Source organism: Typopeltis vanoorti, chromosome 4 (assembly GCF_054136105.1).
Source record: "Typopeltis vanoorti isolate ZY-2024b chromosome 4, IOZ_Tvanoo_1.0, whole genome shotgun sequence".
NCBI lineage: Eukaryota > Metazoa > Arthropoda > Arachnida > Uropygi > Thelyphonidae > Typopeltis > Typopeltis vanoorti.
The window spans coordinates 28,240,901-28,265,763 of record NC_143552.1 but is presented as its reverse complement, the minus strand read 5'-3'; the positions used below and the strand labels follow the sequence as shown (position 1 = coordinate 28,265,763).

The following is a 24,863-nucleotide window of genomic DNA, read 5'->3' as shown; positions in this document are numbered from 1 at the left end:
CTACCTGACCCCCAGTCCTGAAGATATTTTCAGGCGCAAACTTTGTTTGCTCACATTTGGATAAAGGATTAAACTAAATTTATTATAGTCTAACCAAGTGAAAAATAAACTTTCAACATCTTTCTCTAAATCCAGAGTAATTTAATAAAAAGGTGGCACACCTTTTGACAACTCCTATAGGTAAAGATGACCTCGCATTTGCTAAATAAAGGTTTTGGAAAGTTGGTGAAAGACAGAATTCAGGAATGGCTGGTGAAGAACATGATACTTGGAGGTGGTGGGGAGCATGGCTTTGTGAAGAATTTATCAATGGTGTTTTTACTGGATACCACATGGAACTGTGTTATACAAACTAAAGCAAATAAGTGTGAATATGAAGCTGATAATATGGGTATGATGGTGGCTGATGGACAGATATCAAAGAGTAGTATATGGAGTAGCAGAATCTAGGAGAAGGCTTCTGTGCTTTGACCACTGCTGTTTAATATGTGCATAAGCAATATAGGAAATGATTGAAAAAAAAAATGCAGTTACTTTCTTGTGATGCAAAATTGAATGATTTAAGTAGCTGATAGTATGGACAATGCCAATTTAATGTAAGTGATAGGTTATTCATTTTGGAATGAAAAGATTACAAGCTGTATACTATATAGATGAAATTCTGCAAGAAATTGCTGATGGGGATTTGTGGACGTTGGTGATAGGGAGTTGAAGTTCGGAGGGCATATTGCAGAAGTGGCCTCAGTATCTCATGAGATACTTGGTTTTTGAAGAACACACCAACAAGTAGAGATAAGAAAGTTATAACTCTCTAACTTTATAAGAAAGTTATGATACAACCGCATCTGGATCTGGTCACAGTTCTGATAACCTGAGCTTCTTGGGGATGAGGAAGTGGTGGAGAGGATCCAAAGGCAAGTGGTCAAGAGTATGTGTGTTTTGTGGAATGCTCCTACAATGATATATTGAGTGTTCATGGGTTGCACAAGGTGTTTGATAGAGGGAAAAGACAGGATAAAATAAAAACATTCACATTACTAAAAGGATTTGGGGATTTATGCAGAGGAAATTTTTTTGCACTTCACTAAATAGAACAGAACAAGGTGCCATACCAGGAAATTATGTGGGATTAGGTGTGGGTACTATATTTTTTGCTTGCAGAGTGGAGAACGAGTTGAATAGGTTGCCAGAGTGTATGGTGAGATTTTAGTTGTTGAATGTGAAAGGTATGACAGAATTTTGTGGAGTATGTCTCCTGTAATGAGTCTTCGGATGCCATGGAAGTTGCCATATAATAATAATATACAGAGTTATCAAAATTAAAGTATCCCTCTTTTAAGGCCTTATGGAGAGCCACCCAGTGATTCAAATGCTGTGAAATTTTGCAGGAATACGTTGTGTCATGTAAAAGCAATATCTGAGAAGAAGAAAAAAAACTAGTTCCAAAATTCACCACCAGGAGTGCTATATGAGGTGTTGAATGTAGGTGTAGTAATTTTTCTCTGTGTATAAGAGGAGAAAAGTGACACAAGCATAAATAACAAATTCTTATTCACTTCTATTATGTATTCACTGGCTATACTGTTCAATGTATAGCCCTTCCTGGCATGTTAAAAACTGCATCTTTTGCACAGTGTGTGTTCAACAGCAGAACACAGTTAGTCGGGACTAATGTTGTGCATATGCTGTGCTATGCTGTCTTTCATTGGTAGCAAATTATTGGGATGATTGCAATAAACCTTGTCTTTGAGAAATCTCTAGAGCCAGAATCTAGATCTGATCAGGTGAACAAGGCATCCTTGGGAAATACATGGCTGATCACTCTGGCTTCTGTGAAATGTTCTCGAAAGAACCTCTACGGATCGACCAATATATGGAGGGTAGGGCCCATTCTGCATGAAAATGACTGAATCCATGCATAGGCACCACTGTAATTGTTAATCATATCATATCAAAATTGTTTATCATATTGCGATACCTCTAGGTAGTAACTGGGCAGGTCACAGGACCCAACTGGTGAATGTCCTCAAAGACAAATGGTTCGATGATGAACAAATCTATAAACCTGAATCAGTCAGTAACTTTGGGTGAATTCAAAGGAAGTTATTGGATTGCATGAGGGTTTTGCTTAGCTAATACTCGGCAACTGTGAGTATTCATAGCTCCGTTCAGGTAGAAAGTGATCCTCATATCCCCCACAGAATCATACATGGCTACACAGCATCGAACTCCACTCAAGCAAGGAATGTTAAACTGAATGTCAGTTGACTTTCAGATGCAATTCTTGTGTCTGGATTATCTTGAATGGGTAGAAATGCAGAATATTCTGTAGAATTTTCTAGGCAGTTGTGTAAAGTACATCCATGTGTCTTGATACAACATTTGTGCTGCAGGAACCAACACTGTTATTCATGGCCTGCTTCACAATGGCAGTAGCAACTTCATTCATCTGTGAACTGATTGGTTTGCATCCTCTGCCAGCCTAACTCCCAATGATCCTGTTTCTTCAAAATGACTAATCATTCATTGCAGAGCACGTAGAGATAGTAGTCTCCATCGACATTTATTCAGGTGACGAAATTCGCAGAGGGCAGCAACACTATTGCAATTGTTTAGGTAGTATAGCTTCTCGAGCAAAGCACATTGGGACATGATTAGTGCCATCACTATGGATAGTGTTACAACCAGAATGAAGGGAAGAATCCTTTGTTCATCTTTGTAAACCCTTGTAGCACCTGCAAGTTGCATGATATGCAAATTCCATACATTTGGTGTTCACAATGTCCCTGCTGGTAAATTTTGGAACTACTTTTTTTTTTTTTCTTCTCAGGTTGCACTATGTTATGCAGAAGTGATACCTGAGAATAAAAAAAAAAGTAGCTTAAAAAATGCTGTGAAACTGCCTAGTTTCACAGCATATTTGATCACTGGGTGGCACTCCACAAGGCCTTAAACAGGGATAATAGTTGTGAAATCTATAGCACATCAGTTATGTGGGGGGGGGGGTCAAGAAAAAAGAAGAGAATCTGCCAATATGTTTTTTGAACAACTGGAAGATGTAGTCCTGATGGAAAACAGTGTAGGAAGAACTATCCTGAAGCAGATATTGTGAAACAGGTTCATTGTGTTGAACAGCAGCTGCTTGTGTGTGTGACTTTCAGGACCAGTCCTGAAAATACTTCAGGTACAAACTTGTTTGCTTACACTTGGATAAAGGATTAAACCAAGTATATAATTTCTTGGTAATATCTTTCAATTTATAGTATAACCAAGTGGAAAAACTTTCAACAGCTATCTCTAATCTCTTCTTCTTCTTCTTCCTAACATGGAATATAGGCCATGTGGCCTGTTCTGGTCTCATGCCATCTCTTTCTTGGTCTTCCACTTATTTTGTATCTGTATAATATTTTTGGTAGTCTGCTGTTGTCCATTCGATTTAAATGTTCTAGCCATTTTTGTTTATACTGTCTTATGTAGTAATTAATTGGTTTGATTTTTAGGGATTGTAAGATTTCTTCATTTGTTTTGTGGTCCCACTTGGTATATCCAGCTGTTTTTCTGAGGAACTTAATTTCTGCTGTTTGAATTCATTTTTCATCTTTCCTTTTCATGGTCCATGTTTCGCTTCCGTATAGTAGAGTTGGTATCTCTAATCTAGAGTATATTAATAATAAGATATGATACCTTTTGGCTACTTGTATAAGAAATTGACTTCAGCATTACTTCAACCTTAGTATCACCTCTGGGTCTGACTCCTACTGATGAGACTTCAAAAAAGGTTAAAACCGGTCTGGGTAGTGACCCTTCCCATAATGCAAGCACTGTAAGTATTGCCTTAGTATCCCAAAATGCAAAGCACATATCCTGTGAGGATGTGTGCTTTGCATTATGGGATACTAAGGCAAGTGATGCGAAGTCATCAAATTCTATATACAAGTTGACTTAGTCCTACAAATACTTCAGGTGCAAATTTTGTTTGCTTACATTTGGATAAAGGATTAAACCAAGTATATAATAATTTCTTGGTATCTTTAATTTACAAAAGCATGGATATATCAAGCCACAGGAGACTTAACTCATTAAACTGCAGATTCTGTTGTAATGAATGATATCACAATGACCGGTGTTGAGTTCCTCTAAATTGAACGTTTAGGACCTCTATTTTACAATTAAGAAGAATTTTGAGCAGAATATTTGTTTTCCCTTGACAAAAGCATAAGTTATTATGCTTTTGTCAAGGATATGGATATCCAGCATTATGGATACTTCTCCTTTTAATGGAGATGTATCCATAATGCTGTTTTTTGAAGAAGACTTGGATTGGCATTTCAAATTTAGAGAACTGTGGAATCATTTTCAAGCTTTATGTGATTAGTGTAATTTCAATATAATATTTTACTTAATGAAGGCCACATTTAGAACAGAAAGATTTGGGACATTCCTTATAGGTAAATGACCTATAGATTTGTGGATAAATTATTTCAGGATGTTTCCCATATTATTACTTCATTATCATTTACTTCATAATTTCCCTAAAATCCTTGCTATAGTCTTTTCAGTTTTAAATCCTGTGTTCCATATTCCAAATAGTAGCCTTTCAGTAGAGTGTCGACATTAATTATTAAGGCATAACTCTTAATATAAAAAAAAAAATTGATTTTTTTGTTTGCAGGAATTAGTAAGTCTTGTAGAAAGGCTTCATGATGAATTGAAGGACGCTTTAGAGAGAAATTCTGATTTGGAAATGGAAATAAGAGCACAAGTATGTCAAGAATACGAGGAACATATTGTAGAAATTGAAAGGAACTATGAGTAAGTGCTCATTTTTGTTTGAATTTTCTTATGTGCTTTTCTTTCTTAAATCACATGTTCTTATAAATTGAAATGTATTGCTAGAACCTTCCAGAGGAACATATTCTAGTTATTCTAGGTGTGCACTCCCAAAAAATTAATGAAGAAATAATTTTTCAGCAGTGTTTTTATTTGAAATAACATTATTTATTTATTATTTATATCAGTTACAATGATGCTGTTACAAATATGAAGACATTCACAGCATGACTCTAAATCAGATAAGGCGAGTGTTGCCATTGCAACACACATTGACTAGTCATTTACAAAGAGAGAATAATGTGATTCCCTATGTGTAGTCTGTGATGACCGTTTTTAATGGCCAATGGCAAGCAGTGATTATGCAGCACATGCTGGTGCTCAGTTGATTATCTGCAGCTGAGAAATGCAGTGTATTTAGTTATTCCTTGGAGTTTCCTGTTAGCTTACTGTTTTTTTTTTTAAATAAATATATATATATATATATATATATATATATACACACACACACACACTTATTTTATCCTTTCCAACAACTTAAAACAGTGTTGAAGATATTTTGTGTACATATTCTTCAAACTGAGAATGCACGATCAAGTTAACAATTGTTATAGATTTTAAACTCTGTTTGCTTCTTCCAAATCTACATAGCATTTACATCTGAGAAATGAAGGATTGAAGTAATGTATAAATATAACTTTTGTTTTTTAATGAAGTACAATTTTTATACAAATTTAATGAATTTTTTAATAATCTTGCCTTACCACAGTTCACCCTCTGGAATACCTACCGTATGCCTTATATGTTTTTTTTTTTTTTAAATAGTAATTTCCTCAGTGAAAGTTTGTCACATTTTTTGTTAGGAAAGAGAAGAAACTTGATTATAGGTGAATAGTTAGTTTGTAATTTCTGAATGAATGAATGCAATGAAATGTGTAACGCTTAACTAACGTCATTCAGATAATTTACAAAATTTTTTTGAATTTCAAGTTTTGTTGTTTTTTGTTTGTGAGAATTTATATCATTTTTATAAAAAAGATTTAATTTAAATAGCTTAAATTAAACTGTTTTCCAAGTGTGACCTGCATCCTGGTACAAGTCCTTGAAAAAAATTACTAGTCAATGGAACATATAAAAATTATTTTATTTTGATTTATAAAAATTATAAATTATAATTTTTATAATATAAATATTATAAATGTTTAATTTATTTTTATAAATATATACAGTGGTATCTCACTAATCTGAACTAATAAAAACCGTGCTCATTCGGATTAGCAAAAAGTTCGGAGTAGTGAATTTTCCCCCCAAAGAGACAGCAATAACTAGCGTCTAAGACAAAAATAATGAGATTCTAATGGTACATCAACTTAATTCTGCATATAAATAAAGTATCTGATAGAAAAAAAGCTACTATACTGGAATGTAAAACTTAAAAAATAATTCAGTACACAAGTTTATTTTATTAAAAAATTTAGTTTGTATGTACCTATATTGTTGAGGATTCTGATTTAATAAAATTGCATAGTTCAGTACATAACTTAATTGGGGTAAAATATATCACTTCCTTGTACACAACACAAAAAAAGTTTCACAAAATAACACAAAAAAAAGTTTTTTATTTCTTTGTAAAAAAGTTACTGATTTTCTTTAGCTTCTTGGAAGCTAAATTTTTCAAATGCGTCTTCTTGGAGCTGCATTAGCAATAAAATTTTGTGGAATGGCGTATCATTCTGCTGAGCCCATTCTATATACATATTAAAACTGTCAACTGCCTCTTCATGTTTTACTTTTTTTTTTCTTTGAGTTCTTGATCGTCATCATTGTCTTCCAATTCATTCTGTATCGTCATATTTATAATTTCACCATCTGATTTGATTTGAAATTCACTTTTGGGTTCTACCTGTAATCCATTCCGTAATATCTGTTCGTGAAATTTCAGCATCTGGAATTATATTTTTAACCAAATTATGCACGTTTTGAATTTCCTCTTTTTTGTGTATCACCGTAGTTATACTGTATTGTAATAATAAAAAATAAATAACAATAGTTAAAATAATACTTATTAAATAAAAATAATAGCACAAAATAATACGTAATAAATAAAACTTTTTTTTTTCTTACAAAGCACAGTTTAGATTACTGGAGGGTTCGGACTAAGGAGGTTTGGATTAGCGAGATACCACTGTATATAAAAAAAGTAATAAGACTGGTTGGTTGAAGCTAACATAATGAGCTTTGTGTGTATGCCTTTGAAAGAGATGGATGAAATACTAGAAGAATTTAATAATAACTGTACTGGTGTTTATGTAGATGAGGAGAAGCTAAAAGAAGCAAAAAATAATAGATTTGATACATCTAATGATACTGTAGAGGAAAATGCAAATGCTGGTATTTAAAAACATCAAGCTAATAAGGCTTGAATAGAGATAAGATATGGCTGTTAGAATAACTTAAGTATATGTTACAGTAAACTTAAACCACTTAACAGTTATTTTAATGAAGTATTTAAGAATATGAATAATCCTTTCTGATTTGGAGGTTTGCAGCAATAATAATCATAAAAGTTAGAAAGAGGGGGTAATCATATAAAATGGAGAATTGTATGCCAGTTAGTCTTAAATTGACAAAGTAATGGAAAAATAAATTAGGATTATATCTAAAACATTCTTGATAGGATTACTTATCAGGCAAGGGATAGCTTTAAGGGATAGTTGATTTTTATGAACCTGATTTTTATGAAAAGGCATAAAAAAATGAGATTATAATAATAGATAGAGTTTGTAGAGAGTGAGAATTGACTTGCTGCATTACAGTATGCGAAAAGAGCGTCGACGATAATTTAGTAACACAGATGGAATTTGAACACAAGAAATAGTGTTTAAGACATCCAGGAGCCAGATGCTAAGGAGTATTTCAGCTTTCAGATTTAAAGTTCTATTTGTTGAATGTATTAATTAATAATATAAGTTGTTTAAATATTAGAAGTAAATCTCTCTCTCTCTCGTTGCTGGTGACATGACACCAGCAACGAGATTGCCTGGAGGAACTTCAATTTCTTCGACAGGATGTTAAAAGCTTAAAAAAAATAAGTTGGGAAAATGGGGATTAAAACTCAATTTGGCAAAATGTAATTTTAGATGATTACAAATTTAAAGAAAAATCTGTTAGAAAAATGGAAAGAGTTACTAAATATAAGTGTTTTTGTTGGTAACAAATTTAAGTTTAGGAATGACATCAGTAAGACAATTAGTAAAGCTCAAAAGATGTTGGTTTAGTTGTTTTTAAAAAAAATACTTCTGCTTGTAGTAGAGAAGTTGTGATATCTTTGTTATTTCTTAGGTCAGTACTGAATTATGACAATTGACTTTAGTCATTCAGATTTTTAATTGATTCTTAGAAATGAGTTGTATTTAGAGAATAATCACTAATTGCACAGTGTTGTATTGTGATAATTAAGACTCGTCTAACTAGTCAACTATGATTTAAACTTAATTGATAGGAGAGAGTAGAGATGATTTAAAGTTTGAGTTAATTCATTGATTATTATTATTATTATTGTTCCGGGAAACTCCAAGGAGTCGACAGACTCATCGAGGGAGGCCCTAACATCATGTCTGGAACAACTATTCAACATTCACACAGTATCTATCATATCTTGCCTTGAACTCATTCACGGTCGTAGCACCCACAACAGACTCTGGAAGCTTATTCCACTCATTCACCACTCTCCAAGTAAAAAACCTAGCCCTAACACCCTTGTTAACCACGCTCTTGCCCAGCTTCCATGCATGGCCCCTAGTCCTCCCACCACCAGTCATATTTTCAAAAATATCTTCTGGATCAATCTTATAAAAACCCTTCAGTAATTTGAATGTCTCAATCATATCACCCCTCCTTCGCCTATCGTCCAATTTCTGCAACCCACAAATCCTCAACCTATTCTCATAAGGTTCATTCCACAGACCTGCTATCATCTTGGTCACTCGTCTCTGGACCCTCTCCACTTCCTCCCCATCACGAAGAAACCCTGGTGCCCATAACTGGGCACAGAAGTCCAGATGGGGTCTTATCAAGGCTCGATACAGAGGAACAACAACTTGCTTCTCTCTGCATGTTAAAGTATTTTTCATAAGCCAAGTGATTTGGTGAGTTGTTTTAGTTACTTTTGCAATGTGCCCCCTAAACTTCAACTCCCTATCCACCAGCACTCCCAAATCCCTGGCCTCATCAATCTCCTGGAGTACGGTTCCACCTATGCGATATACTGCTGCTATTCTTTTCACCGCAAAGTGCATAACCTTACACTTCGCCACATTAAACTGACATCCATTTTTCCTAGCCCAGTCCTCCAAACTATCCAAATCATCCTGTAAAATTTTGACATCCTGTTCACTCACAATTGCTCTACCCAACTTTGCATCATCAGCAAACAAGTGAACAATTCCTCTCAAATCCTTTCCAATATCATTGATGAACAAATTGAAAAGCAGTGGTCCAAGAACAGAGCCCTGCGGCACTCCACTAGTCACAAGACGTCTTTTTGACTCCACTCCTGAATAAACCACTCTCTGGTATCTCTCCTTCAACCACCCTCCTATCCATCTTACCAACCCTATATCTATCCCCATCTGCTCCAGTTTACTGATTAGGGTTCCATGTGGTATCCTGTCAAAGGCCTTGGCAAGGTCCAGTAGTATCACTGTAAACCCATTACCCCTATCCAGTTCAGCTGTCACTGTGTTATAAATCGTGAGCAAGTTACTGAGGCATGATCTACCCTTCACAAAACCATGTTGTCCCCTATACAATATCCCATTTTCATCTATCCAATCCTGTATTCTTTTCTTGACTAATTTCTCTAAGACCTTGTCAATGATTCCTGATATGCTAATCGGTCGGTAATTTACAACAGCAGTCTTAGAACCACCTTTATGCAGTGGAACTATTTTCCCCTCCTTCCACCCGCTCGGGACTAACCCAGACCCGAGACTCAAATTAAACAAAATGGTCAAGGGTACTGACAATTCATTAGCTGCTTCTCGTACTACACGAGCTGGTATACTATCCAATCCCACAGATGTATTGACATTGAGGTTATGCAATAGACTACTCACCTCCACTTCATTCACCACAATTCCCGTATAATCTACTGGTTTATTCGTTTCTGCAATGTCACCACCTGGATGATATATTCTTGCAAAGTGCTCATTCAGTAACTCAGCTATCTCAACTGATTCAGTTACCTCCCTACCATCGGCATTCTTTAAAATCATTCTGCCATGTACATTTTTCCTTTTACTTCCTACATATCTAAAAAACTGTTTAGGATTCTCTTTAGCCCGCATGGCCAATGTTCTTTCGTAATCCTTTTTTGCTTTTCTTACCACACTTGTCACCCTTCTGGCCTGCGCTTTATACCGTTCATGTGCCTGCCGGTCACCTTTCTCCTTAAATTCCCTCCATAGTTGTTTCTTTTTTTGCAGCTCAAGCTTAATGGTGTTATTCATCCATTTAACCCCTACTTGATTTATTATTCGGACTCTAGGTATACAGTCAGCCATTGCTTCATGCAAGCACTTCTTAACCACCTCCCATGCACTATCAACTTTTAGTCCTTGCAGTTGTACATGCCATGGCACTGAGCCAATCAAACTCCTAAGCTTGTCATACTTTCCAGCCCCATAATTCCACATGTACCCTGTCTTAATTGAAAATTCTACACCTTTAGCCACCTCCCAAGTCAAGACCCTATGATCACTCTCACCGATTGGTGGCAATGTGGTCATGTTTGTTACAGCCAAATCCTCAGATGTAATTACTAGGTCAAGCACTCTCTGACCCCTAGTATTTTCCATTACATGCTGTCGCAGATAGTTATCCCTTAATAACCACATAAAATTCAATTCCTTCCTCCCGTGTGTCCTCTCCTCACTCCAATCAATGCGACCATAGTTGAAATCTCCCATAATAATCACCCTCCTTCCACTCATTTCTTCTATTTGCTTGTGCATACTGTCACCACCATCTTTTCCATCACCTGGTCTATAGCAGCACTCAATTGTATATTTAGTTCTGCTAGCCACAATCTCACACCAAATGGCCTCAAATGTGCTCTTGTCTCTATCCTGCAATTCAACTTCTATTCTCCTTGGCTGGAGCTCATCAGCTATCATCAACAATACTCCTCCCCCCATTTTATTCTCTCTGTCATTCCTGAACACACTATACCCATCACATTCAATCCCACTAGCTATATCATCTATTTTTTTTTATCATTAGATCATTTAAGATCATTTTTTTTTTTTAATATATATATATATATATTGCTCCCATGCATGAGAGGCTTCCAAGCCTATCACAAAATAAAGCGTGTAAGGGTAGGGTCACAAAGAAAAATAATTTGTGTGTTACACGTTTCCTATTGTACTCTCTAAAGTGTCTTGGTGACTCAAATGAAATATTAGAAGTATTAAATAATATTTCTAATCCTTTACTGCTTCACTCCATTAAGCCTCCAGCATGAATAACACAGAGATACTGTTCCACAGAACTTTTCTTTTAGTGTTACATGGTGATCAGCATTCATTTTTGAAATTATGGATTTTACAACCGTGTTAAAACAACTCTTTTTTTTATTATCCCGACATTTCGATCTTCATATCAAGATCATCATCTGGAGCATACATAAATATACAAGACAAGCTGCATTACATTTCAAACCGTAAGCTAGAGAAACAATGATTTGATCACATGCTACTCACTGGCATTACCTCTAGTGGAAAAAACTAAATAAATAAATTACATCAAGCTAGATTTATTTTATGATTACATGAATAAACATTCTTGCTTACAGATTGTTTTCCTTCTAGTAACAGTGATGTCCTATTTCTATTATTACAATTGTATTTTTTATTTAAAAAATAAAAATATATATTTATAAATTACAACATCAAAAAACATTCTTTCTTATAGATTTTTTCTTTAACAGTGGTGTCCTATTTTTTAGTATTAAAGCTGTTATTTTAGATTTAGGATCCTGGATTTTCTACAGTCCTGTTTATAGTTGTTTCTTAGAGAGGAAGGATTCGTGGGATGAATATATGCCTTCCATATGTATGGGATTTTTAGACCATACCAACCACTCCAATCTAAACATTATTGTTTAGATTGGGGTAGTTGATAACGATCTCACAAGCTTCCTTAAATTTGCGTTCATACCATGTTTTGGTCTGATGTAGACAACTAGTGCTTTTCCAGTAAATTCTATGTAAGGTGTTCAGGGCATGATCAGAAATGCCAGCTTCACCATAATTATTATATTTGATGTGTCATTTATGTTCTTGTTGTCTGATTGGAATTGTGCATCCTGTTGCTCTTATGTATGGTATGTTGCAGGTGCAGTAAATATGGTATATTCCAGGGTGGGCTAGCGGAGAGGGTGGGTCTTTGGATGAGTTGAGTAAGCTTTTTAATTTTGCAGGAGGTTTCAAGAAGGTGGCTATGCAGTTGTATTTTTGTAGTACTCTGTTTATTTTGTCTGATGTCCCTTTATTGTAGGGAATGGTTATAGTTTTACTGTAATCTGGTTTGTCTTTGTTTTTTATTGAGGTCTTGTAGAGAATTTTGTTAATAGTGTTTTGGCTGTATCCATTTTTTTTGAAAAGTATTGCTGATCACTTTAAATTCGTTTTTCCATGCCTGTTCATTGGAGCAGATCTTCAAAGCCCTGTTTTTTAGGGTATTGATGACACCTAGTTTTTGTGTTGGGTGGTGGTAGGAGTTTATGTGTATATATTGGCCAGTATGTGTCAGTTTCCGGTAAACCGTGAAGGAAAGATTGCCCAAGGGAAGACGTATAACAAGTGTATCTAGAAACGGCAGTGTGTTATGTTTTTCAATCTCAATTGTGAACTATATGCATTTGCGTTGCTTGTTTAGGTGGCTAAGGAATGTGTCTAGTGTCTGGCGGCTATGAGACCAGATCGTGAAAATATCATTGATGTATCTAAGCCAGACTTTGGGTTTTAAAGGGGAGGAACCTAAAGCAAGTTGTTCAAAATGTTCCATATAAAAGTTAGCAATGGGGGGTGGGGGGATAATGGCGAGCCCATGGCTGTGCATTCTTTTTGTAGGTAGAAAGCGTTTTGCCATACAAAATAACCAGAACGTAATACATGCGCAAAGAGCACCGTGATATCTGGAGGAAATTTGTTCTGTAAAAGAAGAATTGTGTCATTGATTGGGACCGTATTTAAACCTTATTTAAAAAACTATTATCACATTACGCTCATTCCCCGAGAATTTACGGGCTACTGAAAGTTCACAAAGAAAACACACCGCTAACGCCTGTAGTCGAAGGGATTGATAGCCCGACTTATTACTTAGCCAAAAAATTAGCGGCAATACTCACAGAGTTGGTAGGTCATTCCCCCTCCTATATCAAAAACACACAACACTTCATAAACATCATCAAAGACATTACATTAAAAAAAGATGATCTATTAATCAGTTTTGATGTCTCTGCTTCTTTACGAATGTCCCAATCAATGGCACAATTCTTCTTTTACAGAACAAATTTCTTCCAGATATCACGGTGCTCTTTGCGCATGTATTACATTCTGGTTATTTTGTATGGCAAAATGCTTTCTACCTACATTATCCCTCCCCATTGCTAAATTTTATATGGAACATTTTGAACAATTTGCTCTTTAGGTTCCTCCCCTTTAAAACCAAAAGTCTGGCTTAGATACTTAGAAGATGTTTTCGTGATCTGGTCTCATGGCTGCTAGACACATTCCTTACCCACCCAAACAAGCAACGCAAATGCATACAGTTCACAACTGAGATTGAAAAACATATCACACTGCACCTGCAACATACCATACATAGGAGAAACAGGACGCACAATTCCAATCAGAAGAAAAGAACATAAACGATACATCAAATATAATAATTATGGTGAAGCTGGCCTTTCTGATCATGTCCTTGAACACCTTACATGGAATTTACTGGAAAAGCACTAGTTGTCTACATCGCACCAAAACATGATATGAACGCAAATTTAAGGAAGCTTGTGAGATCGTTATCAACCACCCCAATCTAAACAATAATGTTCAGTTGTAGTGGTTGGTGTGGTCTAAAAATCCTATAGAAGGCATATATTCGTCCCACGAATCCTTCCTCTCTAAGAACAACTATAAACAGGACTGTAGAAAATCCAGGATCCTAAATCTAAAATAACAGCTTTAATACTAAAAAATAGGACACCACTGTTAAAGAAAAAATCTATAAGAAAGAATGTTTATTCATGTTGTAATTTATAAATATATTTTTTTATTTTTTAAATCAAAAATACAATTGTAATAATAGAAATAGGACATCACTGTTACTAGAAGGAAAACAATCTGTAAGCAAGAATTTTTTATTCATGTAATCATAAATTAAATCTAGCTTGATGTAAATTTTTTATTTATTTTTTTCCACTAGAGTTCATGCCAGTGAGTAGCATGCGATCAAATCATTGTTTCTCTAGCTTACGGTTTGAAATGTAACGCAGCTTGTCTTGTATATTTATGTATGTTCCAGATGATGATCTTGATATGAAGATTGAACGTCGGGATAATAAAAAAAAGAGTTATTTTAACACGGTTGTAGAATTCATAATTTCAAAAATGAATGAGTTCCACAGAACTGAGTTAGATGGAATTGAAAATTGAATGGGAGTAGCAGATTCAGTGAGTCTGCATTTCAAATGTAAAAGGAATTTGGATAGCCATTGCATGTGTTATTGTAGATTTAACAGAAATGTGGAAGGGGCATGATGGATGCCAGTTCAGCTGAACAGCACCACTGAAATATCTGTAGAAGAAACACTGTGGAAACTGATCATCTCTGAGAACAGTATTCCAAGGTCGTGTGGATTTGGGATACAAAGTGACTAGCTGGACAGATAAAAAGAAATGTGAGTGAAAGAAGATGTAAAGTTTTTTGGAAGGCAAGTATGATATAGAAGTAACGTATTTATATCAGGAAATGCTAGAGGTAGAGAGAGAGAGATATCTGTTCTTAAATATTAAGTGAGCATTACCAAATTAAGTGGAAAAGAACTAAGTTATTTTGTGTATGTGGGATGGGTGGATATTAGTTTTTCTGGCACTGATTGTAGATGATCTTGAAGTTTGGATGTTTGAGCACTGCAGATATGATTTGAGGTTAGTGAGAGATGGTTGGATATGTATATGAGAAAGCAGGTGGGTGAAATAAGCGTCCTGAGAAACATTACTAGGAAAATCTGAACTGAAAATGCCCTTCAGTTTTATATTCAGTGAATGATCAGATATCAAACAGGCATTCCTGTAGCAAAAGCTGGAAAACACTTCATAAAATGGCCATTTGTTGAGATGTCCTCAATACCAAACCAAATGCCATGGAAATATTGAGTATGGCATATGACCAGAGGTGGGTCTTATCTGCTCTCGATCTTGATTGGTTGAATTCATATGGTGGTCTTTGATTAATTGATATTTGTTTATTTAAGTTGATTTTTGAAGATCATCTCCATTACTTTATACAACTGCAAGGTGACAGCAATAGATTGATAGTTTAATGGTAGACATGTATCTCTGTTTTTTGAATCAGCTGTATGTGGGCTTCTGTTTTAGGGTGGAAATGGCAGCTGAGTATAATGTAGTGCATAGGTGATGAAGGATAGATATTAATTCAGGAATAGATCTCTTTAGCGCAGTTGGTAGGATACCACCAGAACCTTTTTTGGTAACTAAGTTGTTCAAGATTCTTTTGATGTCTTTCGGAAGTAGGCCACCGAAATATGTGATGCATTGTTCCAGATAAAGTTGGAAGTGATTTGCCTTGCTCATCTATGCAGTAGTAGGATGAGGAATATGATTTCAAGAGATTGGCTTTAAGCGATGTTGCTGTACTTCCTCCTGGATGAGAATGCAATGGATAGAAATTGTACTGAATAAGTTTTGCAAGAGACCAGAAGGCATTACTGCCTCTATTACAGAATGCAAGCTTTATGCGTTTTTTTTTTTTTAAATATCACACTAAACCATGAAAATCATTCTTTTGCAAGTATTGTGTGTGTTTCAGTGTAGTCTGTGAATGAAACTGGAGTTTTTTTTTCACAAGCGATTTTTCTGTTTGTTTTTATTAAACTGTCCTAACACACTTCTTGGAAAAGCATGGTATGGATATTGGGAAAGAATGTCTAATGGAGTGAAGGAGGAGATTTTCATTCTAGCATTGATAATTTCTGTAACATGATTGCAAGTCTCTGTATCTGAAGAATATAAACAGTAGTCTTACCATGTCAAACTATTCTTCCTAAGTAGGAAGATCTCTGAGACTTTTACTCTTCCTTTATCTTCTCAGCTGTTATTGTTGTTATGATGTGAAAGAATTTGAGGTTATGAATGGCTGTGAGGGTGTCCTACTGGAGGTGAAACTTATATGAGATTATAATCTGAGCTATGAAGAGGAGGAATCACCTTCTTATTTTATGACATTAAGTCTGAAATGACTGAGCTACATGAGCCTGTGTAGCTCAGTGGAAGTGGTATTTGCCCTCCTCAGCACTAAGCCGCACAAAGATGGGTTTCGAGTTCAAGTCTAGGCGACTAGAGGAACTTGCCGGCCTGGTTGGCCGAGTGGTTAAAGTATTTACTCTCCAGCCAAAAGGCTGCAGCTTCGAATTCTGCTGTGGGCATGGATGTTTATGATTGTCAATGAAAAAAACTAGTGGTGGTGATGGACAGTAGATGGCTTTGGTGTAGATGATGATGGTTTGTTGCCCTCCATCGATGTGTCCTCGGACTCCCTAGAGGCGACATGTAATAATAATTAAGCACTGGCATTCTAGTCATATATATGGAGAAGAGAGGAAGTTGTTCTTTCTAGGCTCTGCATAAGTCACAGTCATCTTACACAGTCTTATTTACTGATTCTTATTTACACATTCTTATTTACCTATTTAGCCAAGCCATAATATGGCTTGGCTAGATAGGTAAAATTGGGTTTCTGGGAAAACCCTATAACTCCAATTTGCAAAGTTTTGAGAAAAACAAATTGTATTTTTTATTGCATAATAGCCTGTTTAATTCTTGCATTGTTGTGAAATAATCAAATATTACCAACTTTATTTAGAAAATTATCACTAGTGTTCATGGACTTTCAGGATTTTCCTTGTATAGCAGGCTGTGAGTAATTATATAAAAGTTCTGAGAAAATCCATTAAGTGATTTTAAAGCCTTTTCCCTGGCTATAAATGTCATTTTTGGACTTAGTGAAAATTGACCAAGACTATAACTCCAACACTATACTGCACAGGAGAAAGAGGGTTTTCCCAGATGATAGAGCTTAAAATTTTACATATGCGGATACCATTAACTTCATTTTCATCAAAATTAGAGTTATAGGGTTTTCCTAGAAACTCCAATACATTCAGGCAGATTTCTTGATGTTTTTAACTTTCTACAAAGAATTAATTTGCACAAACACATTTGAATGAATGTTGAAAGTTTATTTTTCACTTGGTTAGAGTATAATAAAATTAGTTTAATCCTTGATCCAAGTGTGAGCAAACAAAGTTTGCGCCTGAAAATATCTTCAGGACTGGGGTAAGGTGGTACAACACCAGAGCAACTCGTTGCAAAGGTGGAGCAAGCTACCAATCTCAGTATCTCCTATAATGCAAAACACATCTCCTTGCAGATATGTCTAATGTTATGCATTAAGGGAAGGGCCACTACCCAGACTAGTTTCGACCTTTATTGAGGTCTCTTCAGTGGGAGCCAGGCCCAAGTGGAGATACCAGGCAGAAGCATTAGCAGGTCATCTCTACCTATAGGAGTTGCCAAATGGTGTGCCACCCTTTTTTAATAAATTACTCTGGATTTAGAGAAAGATGTTGAAAGTTTATTTTTCACTTGGTTAGAGTATAATAAAATTAGTTTAATCCTTTATCCAAGTGTGAGCAAACAAAGTTTGCGCTTGAAATATTCTTCAGGACTGGGGTAAGGTGGTACAACACCAGGGCAAATCGTTGCAACTCGTCCTTACCCCAGTCCTGAAGATACTTTCAGGCGCAAACTTTGTTTGCTCACACTTGGATAAAGGATTAAACTAATTTTATTATACTCTAACCAAGTGAAAAATAAACTTTCAACATCTTTCTCTAAATCCAGAGTAATTTATTAAAAAAGGGTGGCACACCATTTGGCAACTCCTATAGGTAGAGAGGACCTGCTAATGCTTCTGCCTGGTATCTCCACTTGGGCCTGGCTCCCACTGAGGAGACCTCAATAAAGGTCGAAACTAGTCTGGGTAATGGCCCTTCCCTTAATACATAACATTAGACATATCCGCAAGGAGATGTGTTTTGCATTATAGGAGATACTGAGATAGGAGTGTTGGTAGCTTTCTCCACCTTTGCAACGAGTTTCCCTGGTGTTGTACCACCTTACCCCAGTCCTGAAGATACTTTCAGGCGCAAACTTTGTTTGCTCACACTTGGATAAAGGATTAAACTAATTTTATTATTTGAATGAATGTGTTTGTGCAAATTTTGTTTAGATGTAGATACTACATTGCTTAACTTTTGTACATACATATTATTTACTAGCTTATTTTTTGACTAATTATGTATTGCTGTAGCCTTTGACCTTGTGTATTTGTGTCATAATGTTGTTTATATGTAGATACCGTATCATTATACTTAATTTTTATGCATGCATATTGTATAATAATTCCTTTTTGACTATTTATGCACTGCTGTAATAACATTTGCTGTAATTTTATGTATATGTAGATACTTCATTCCATTGGCTTGGTTTTTGTACATGCATTTTGTTTATTAATTTGTACTGTTGATTATTTATGTGCTGCTGTAACGTTTGACCTTGTGTGTTGCTGTGACCTCTGCAGTATATGTGTGTGTGTGTGTGTGTATATATATATATATATATAGATGCTGCATTTTGGAACTTAATTTTTTTACATGCATATTGTTTACAATTTTCTTTGACTGTTGATGTATAGCTGTAACCTTTACTATGGTTTGGTATGGCCTTTGTTGTTTTTGGGTCAAATAAACTATAAACCAAACAATCTTCATTATGCTGTGCCCAAAGGGTAAACTGTTAATGTATAGTACTATCAGTGATAGTAAGAAGAAAGTAACCACATTTTTTCTCATGTTCACCATGTTTGTTGCACAACAATGTATGATGTCATGTGTTGCAATTGGTGATAGATGCTGGACAGTTGGTACTGGGAAGTATTGGAATATTCTCCATATTCACCAGATATGAGTCCTTGTGACTTTGACTTATTCCCCCAAAATGAAAGAACCCCCCCCCCAAGAGGTTTGTGGTTTTGTAATGTGCAAGAGGTTCTTCGAGCAGTAAGTTGCACTATCACTGATATCATAGGAAACACTGATGGTATCCAATGGTGCCCACAAATTTGGAAACAGGTGCAGAACATGACATATATACATGCATATATGTCATGCTCATTTTGTCAACACATTGGTGCCATGGCAACTCTTTTCCTGTGACCATATAAGGTTATTCCAATAATAACACTATGCGATTAAATATTGTGGTCTGTATTAATTGCTAAGAAATTAGTTTGTTTAACTGATAATTAGCATGGCTGATGTGTTTGTGCATGTCAAAGGAAGGGTATGAGTTTTTAATATGAATAAACACAGGTCAATTATGCAAATAAAGTAGCATGAAGGAGTGCTTGAAGTAATTGCTTGATCATGGATAAAAATTCTTTATAGTCTGTATTGTGATTTAAAGGGTATTATTTAATTTAGGAAACATATGAAAAGAATCGAAGAAAATGCAGAGAAACTTATGGAAAAAAGACTTCAAATTATACAGAAAGCATTACCACAAAAAGAGCTCTGTTCTTCAAGTTCTGATGATGAAGATGAAAATGAAGAAGAATATGAACAATTACATGAAAATAATATGGTTTGTATAATTTTGTACTTACTGAATCATTTATGACTAATTCTGATATGTAATATATATTATTTTGGATAATAGATATCTGGCGAAACTGATCTGTTACTAATAACAGATTAATTTTGTCAGTTTCGATAATGATCAGAACAAGTAATCTGAAAGAAGATAAAATTATAGTATGAGAGGAAAAGTGAAACAGTTGTTGAACGAGGTGAGAAGAGTCAAGATTTGAGAATCTGTCACCAAAGTATGATTGGGTGAACCAAGAAAGAACAATGGGATTGTAAATGATTCAGGGTGAGTAGACAGTATAGGAGAAATAGTGTACAATATGTTGATATGTGAGGTGATGTTAATAATCAGAAGGATTAGCTTGCACTTAATGGGATTTGATATTAAGTGCATGTTCACTGAAAGCCAATATATAGAGAAACTAGATGTGTTAGGATAGTTGTATGATATCTTGGACACACATTAATGTGGTGCAGGTGGGAGAAAGAGAGAAGAATAGATGGAAGGGATATGATCCCATGAGACTGATTTTATCAGACAGGAAAAGTGATGACATCAGCAATTGTGAAAGGAATTTGGTTGAGGAATTAACTCTGGCTGTTTATTTAAACTGGTCAGGTTTTAAATGTTAGTTGAATTACATATAATCCTGTGATGAAATCCGTTATATCCACATATGCTAATATCAGCAGTATTGCAAATAAAGTATGGAAGTTCTTAGCAATGATAAATGCAATTGGGTCAGAAATTATTGGTAGCAAGAGACATTGTTAACAGAATTTCCATACAGGAATAGAACGTGATTGGCACAGTATGTTCCAGGAAAGACAGATGGATCAGGAGTAAATACTGAATCTTATTGCTGAAAATAGGATTGATGATTATAGAGTACAAATAGTACATGTAATGAGGTAGGAGGTTATTTGGTTGTGAAGTAGAGATTAATATAAATTAAAGATGTCAAGAAATTATATTCTTGGTTTAATCCTTTATAGAAGTGTAAGCAAACAAAGTTTGTGCATGAAGTAACTTCATGACTGGGCAACTCGTATATAGAGGCTAATAACTTCATGTCACTTGCCTTAGTAGTCCATGATACAAAGTACAATGCCATGCATTATGGGAAGGATAACCATCCAGACTGATTTCGACCTCTTAATAGAGACTAATAGGACAAAATATGTAGTTTTGTGTTAATATAAATCAGTGCATAGTCGGATTAACCTTTTGTATACAAAAAGGAATATCATACAATGGGGGGGGGGGTAGAAATAAACCTTAATGAAGAGCACAGATATTCATCATCATCAAATTCTTGATATTTACCCTCAAGGGGTGTACAGGATATGATAGTATGAAAAATTTACCTCATTACTAACTTCCTACCTACAATTTTCTGCCAAATCAATCTGTTACCTGTCAAAGCTATAACATTGTCAGATCTTATATTTCTATCTTCTAAGGTATTTTTTACTGAATCAATCCACCTATATTTTGGTCTTCCTCTGGGTCTTTTTCCAACCAACCTGGCAGAGAACACCTGTTTTGCTAATCTTTCCTTGCCCATTCTGTTTAAGTGATCATACCACCTGAGATTAGCTCTCCTAACACATTCCTGGATGCCGACAATGTCAAGTTCTTTCCTAATATCCTCGTTTTTAATATGATATTGCCATTGATGCCATCTGTTCATCGCCCTAATCTTTCTCAGGATCTCATATCTGTGGTCTCTAGTCTTTAGTCAGGTGTTTTACTTCTGACCAAGCTCTCAGATCCATAAGTTAAAATTGATTTGAACACTGTCTTGTGTACAGCTAATTTAGTATTTTGACTAATTTCCCTCTTATTCCATATAAACTTATTCAGTTGACTCCCTACCATACAAGCTTTGTTGATTCTGTTATCTATTTCCATATTTAATTTACCATCTTCATTAAAAATTGTACCTAAGTAGCTGAAATGTTTTACTTGTTCTATAGGTTCTCCATTCACAATGCAGATGATATTTTCAATGCTTCTGTGTATTTTCATTATTTTTGTATTGTTATTGCTGACCTTCATACCATATCTGTTACAACAATTATTCACTTTAGTCAGGGAATCTTGCAGACTTGTAAAGGATTTATTTAGAAGTATAACATCATCCACATAAAGCAAAGAGCTGACATTAACATCTCCAATTTTGATATCAGGTTTAATACCACTTTCCTTCATAATGTAATCCATACAGATAATGAATAACAGAGGTGATAATGTACATCCTTGTCTGACGCCAGATTTAACATTAAACCATCTCCCTGTGCTTCCTTCAATTCTAACTGCTGACTTACACCTCAAATAAAGACTAAGTATTGCTTGATATAATGATCCACTGACACAATACAACTATAGCGTTTTGAATAGCTTCTCTCTTGGCACCATGTCATATTCCCATGACTTTTCAACTATTTGTTGTAAGAGCTTGTTCCTCACCAAGCTTCTTTTCCACAAACCTTCTCAACGGTTTCTCAAGTATACTGGCACAAATCTTACCAGGAATACTCAGTAGAAACTGCTAGTTTCATTTAGCAATTTTTCGAAGTAATTACTCCATACTTCAAGGATATCTTTTTCTCCAGTTTTCATATCACCTTTATCATCTCTAATTCCTTTTATAGCACTCTTTCCTCCATTTCTGGGCTTCTTCAACAACACCTCCAGAATATCTTGCCACCTTGATATTTATTTTCTATGTTCTTACCAAAGTCTTCCCATGACTTTTGTTTAGCTAATTTTTTATAGTGTTTTAGTTTTCTTACATTTGTCTCTGTATTCTCTACGAGCACAAGCTGATTTATTTGCCAGGAACTTTTGATATGCTTTCTTCTTTTCCTTCACTGCCTCTTTAACTTCTTATGTCCACCATGGAGTTCTGATTTTTTTATCCTTGCAGACAACCTCACCACATGCCTCTCTGGCAGAATCAATCAATGTTTTCTTTGGAGTTTGCCACTGAAGCTCCAAGGTTTGATTCCTGTTCTCAAACTCTTTCATTTTTTTCTTGAATAATGTTTGTATATTTTAATCTACAGTTCACATCTGAGAGCTGCTCAACTTTTATTGGTTTTAAAACTTTCTTACATGTTCTTGTTATCAATATGAAATTCAATTTTATCCTGCTTAAGACTAAATGGTGATCACTTCCAATTTCAAATCCTCTGTACACTCTAGTGTCCTGCACCAAGGAGAAAACATCATCACTCTCAACAATAACATAGTCAATGAGACTTTTCTTATTCCTTGCCTCTTCTCTCCATGTGAATATGTGCACATTTTTATGTTGGAACATGGTGTTAGTAATAACATGGTGTTAGTAATTTCTGCTCAGTCCATGTCCTGAGAAGAAATCCAACAAGTATTTGTCATTATTATTAGCTTTGCTCTTTTCTCCAAATTTTCACAAAATATTTTTGTATGTCTGACAATCATTTCCTACTCTGCTATTGAAATCCCCAACAAGGACTAATTTTTCATTGTGTCAGTTGCTTTCTCTAAAGCCTCAAAAAATTCCTCCACTTCTACGTTAGGAAAACCTTCTGTGGGACCATAGGCACAAATAAGTCTCATTGTCCAGTTGCCCATTCTGATATTAGCCCACGTCACTCTACTTGAGACTGCCAGCCATTCAAGATGATTTGCCTCGTATCTAATATGGAATACTATGGCTACTCCTTCTTTTCCTTGATTGTCATTGCCTGAATATAACATTTTGTATTTAATTTATTGCTCAGAAAGATATCACCAGTTTTTGTCTTTTTGTTTCAGTCACCCCTATTATATCGATCTGGTACTTATCTAATTCCTCAGCTAGCTCCATTTCTTTGCCATTCATGTTTCTTATGTTGATAGTACCGATCTTCAATTCTGGTGATATTGAGTTGGGGTGTGTTTTAGGATTTGTTCCACTAACTGACTTTTCGCTGTTTGCCCTGGTTCCCTGGCAAAAACAACAGGGGCCTTGTTTAACTGGGCAACGCCCCAACTGGCATGAAATTCTGTCATGTTGTACCATCGTTTAATATTGTGGTTTAAGCCAATTAGAATACAATTTGGTTGGCTAAATCCCAAATTGCCAGCCCATCATTGTTCATTCAGCATCCAGGTAGATACCTAACAGGGTGCACCACGAGAAGGTGAGGATTGGACATTAGGTCAGAAGCTCTGGTCGGATCTCCATATTCCTTTAAAGGCTATGTGGAGGTCTCCTCTCAGTTATACAGCTTTGACCCTTAAGCCCCCCAGCATAGATATTTCATACTGAAAATAACTGTACACCATCAGCGTGTGGAAACAACAAGCAATTCATAGAACGTTAACACCAGGTAAATAAAATAGTCAGTTTACCAATTAAAATGGTTGCTGCTTGCTAGAGGGGGGGGGGGGGAAACTATTTTTGATATTTACCATAAGATGAGAATTGCTTACACTTTTGGGAGAAGGAATCATTCTGATTCAGATTAGTCCAGTGTAAAAGGACTTCACAACTTTCTTTGAAAAGTCATTAATATTTAAAATTGCATGTGTTGTGTGTATGTAGTGAAGACGTGTAGTTCAAGGCTAAGAAGCGGAAACAAAAGGACAGTATCAGATTTGATTTAAATCCTATAAATGAAGCCTTAAAATAGAAGTCGGAAAGAAATTAGAAAGTTTGGAGAAGACAGGAAGAGAAATAGAAGAATATTTAGGAAGAAACAAAATGTACAGTCATAGAAGCAGCAAAGAAGACTCTAAATAAAGGAACAAGTAAGAAAGATTGTAAATGGTTGTCAGAAGAAGCTATTAAAATAGCAGTGGAAAGAAGAAAAATGAAACTTCAGAGAAACAAAGAAAGGGTTAGACAACTGAGTGCAGTTTTCCAAAGGCAGGCTAGGAAACATGGAAAAAACATCTAAACAAAAGGTGCTAGGAAATTGAAGAAAGCAATATTATTGGTAGAACAAGAGATCTGTTTAGAAAAATAAATGATGTTACAGAGAAGTT

At 35.3% G+C, this 24,863-nt stretch overlaps 1 protein-coding gene across 1 annotated transcript in view; it reads left to right on the top strand.

Moving 5' to 3' along the window:
• LOC150107184 (uncharacterized) overlaps positions 1 to 24,863 on the top strand; it is a 646,985-nt gene that overhangs the window by 295,170 nt on the left and 326,952 nt on the right. Inside the window, exons 12-13 of the mRNA XM_090391664.1 lie at positions 4,673 to 4,812; positions 19,679 to 19,838. Of these exons, the coding sequence (XP_090247790.1) occupies positions 4,673 to 4,812; positions 19,679 to 19,838 (300 nt within the window). The remainder of the gene's footprint in view (positions 1 to 4,672; positions 4,813 to 19,678; positions 19,839 to 24,863) is intronic.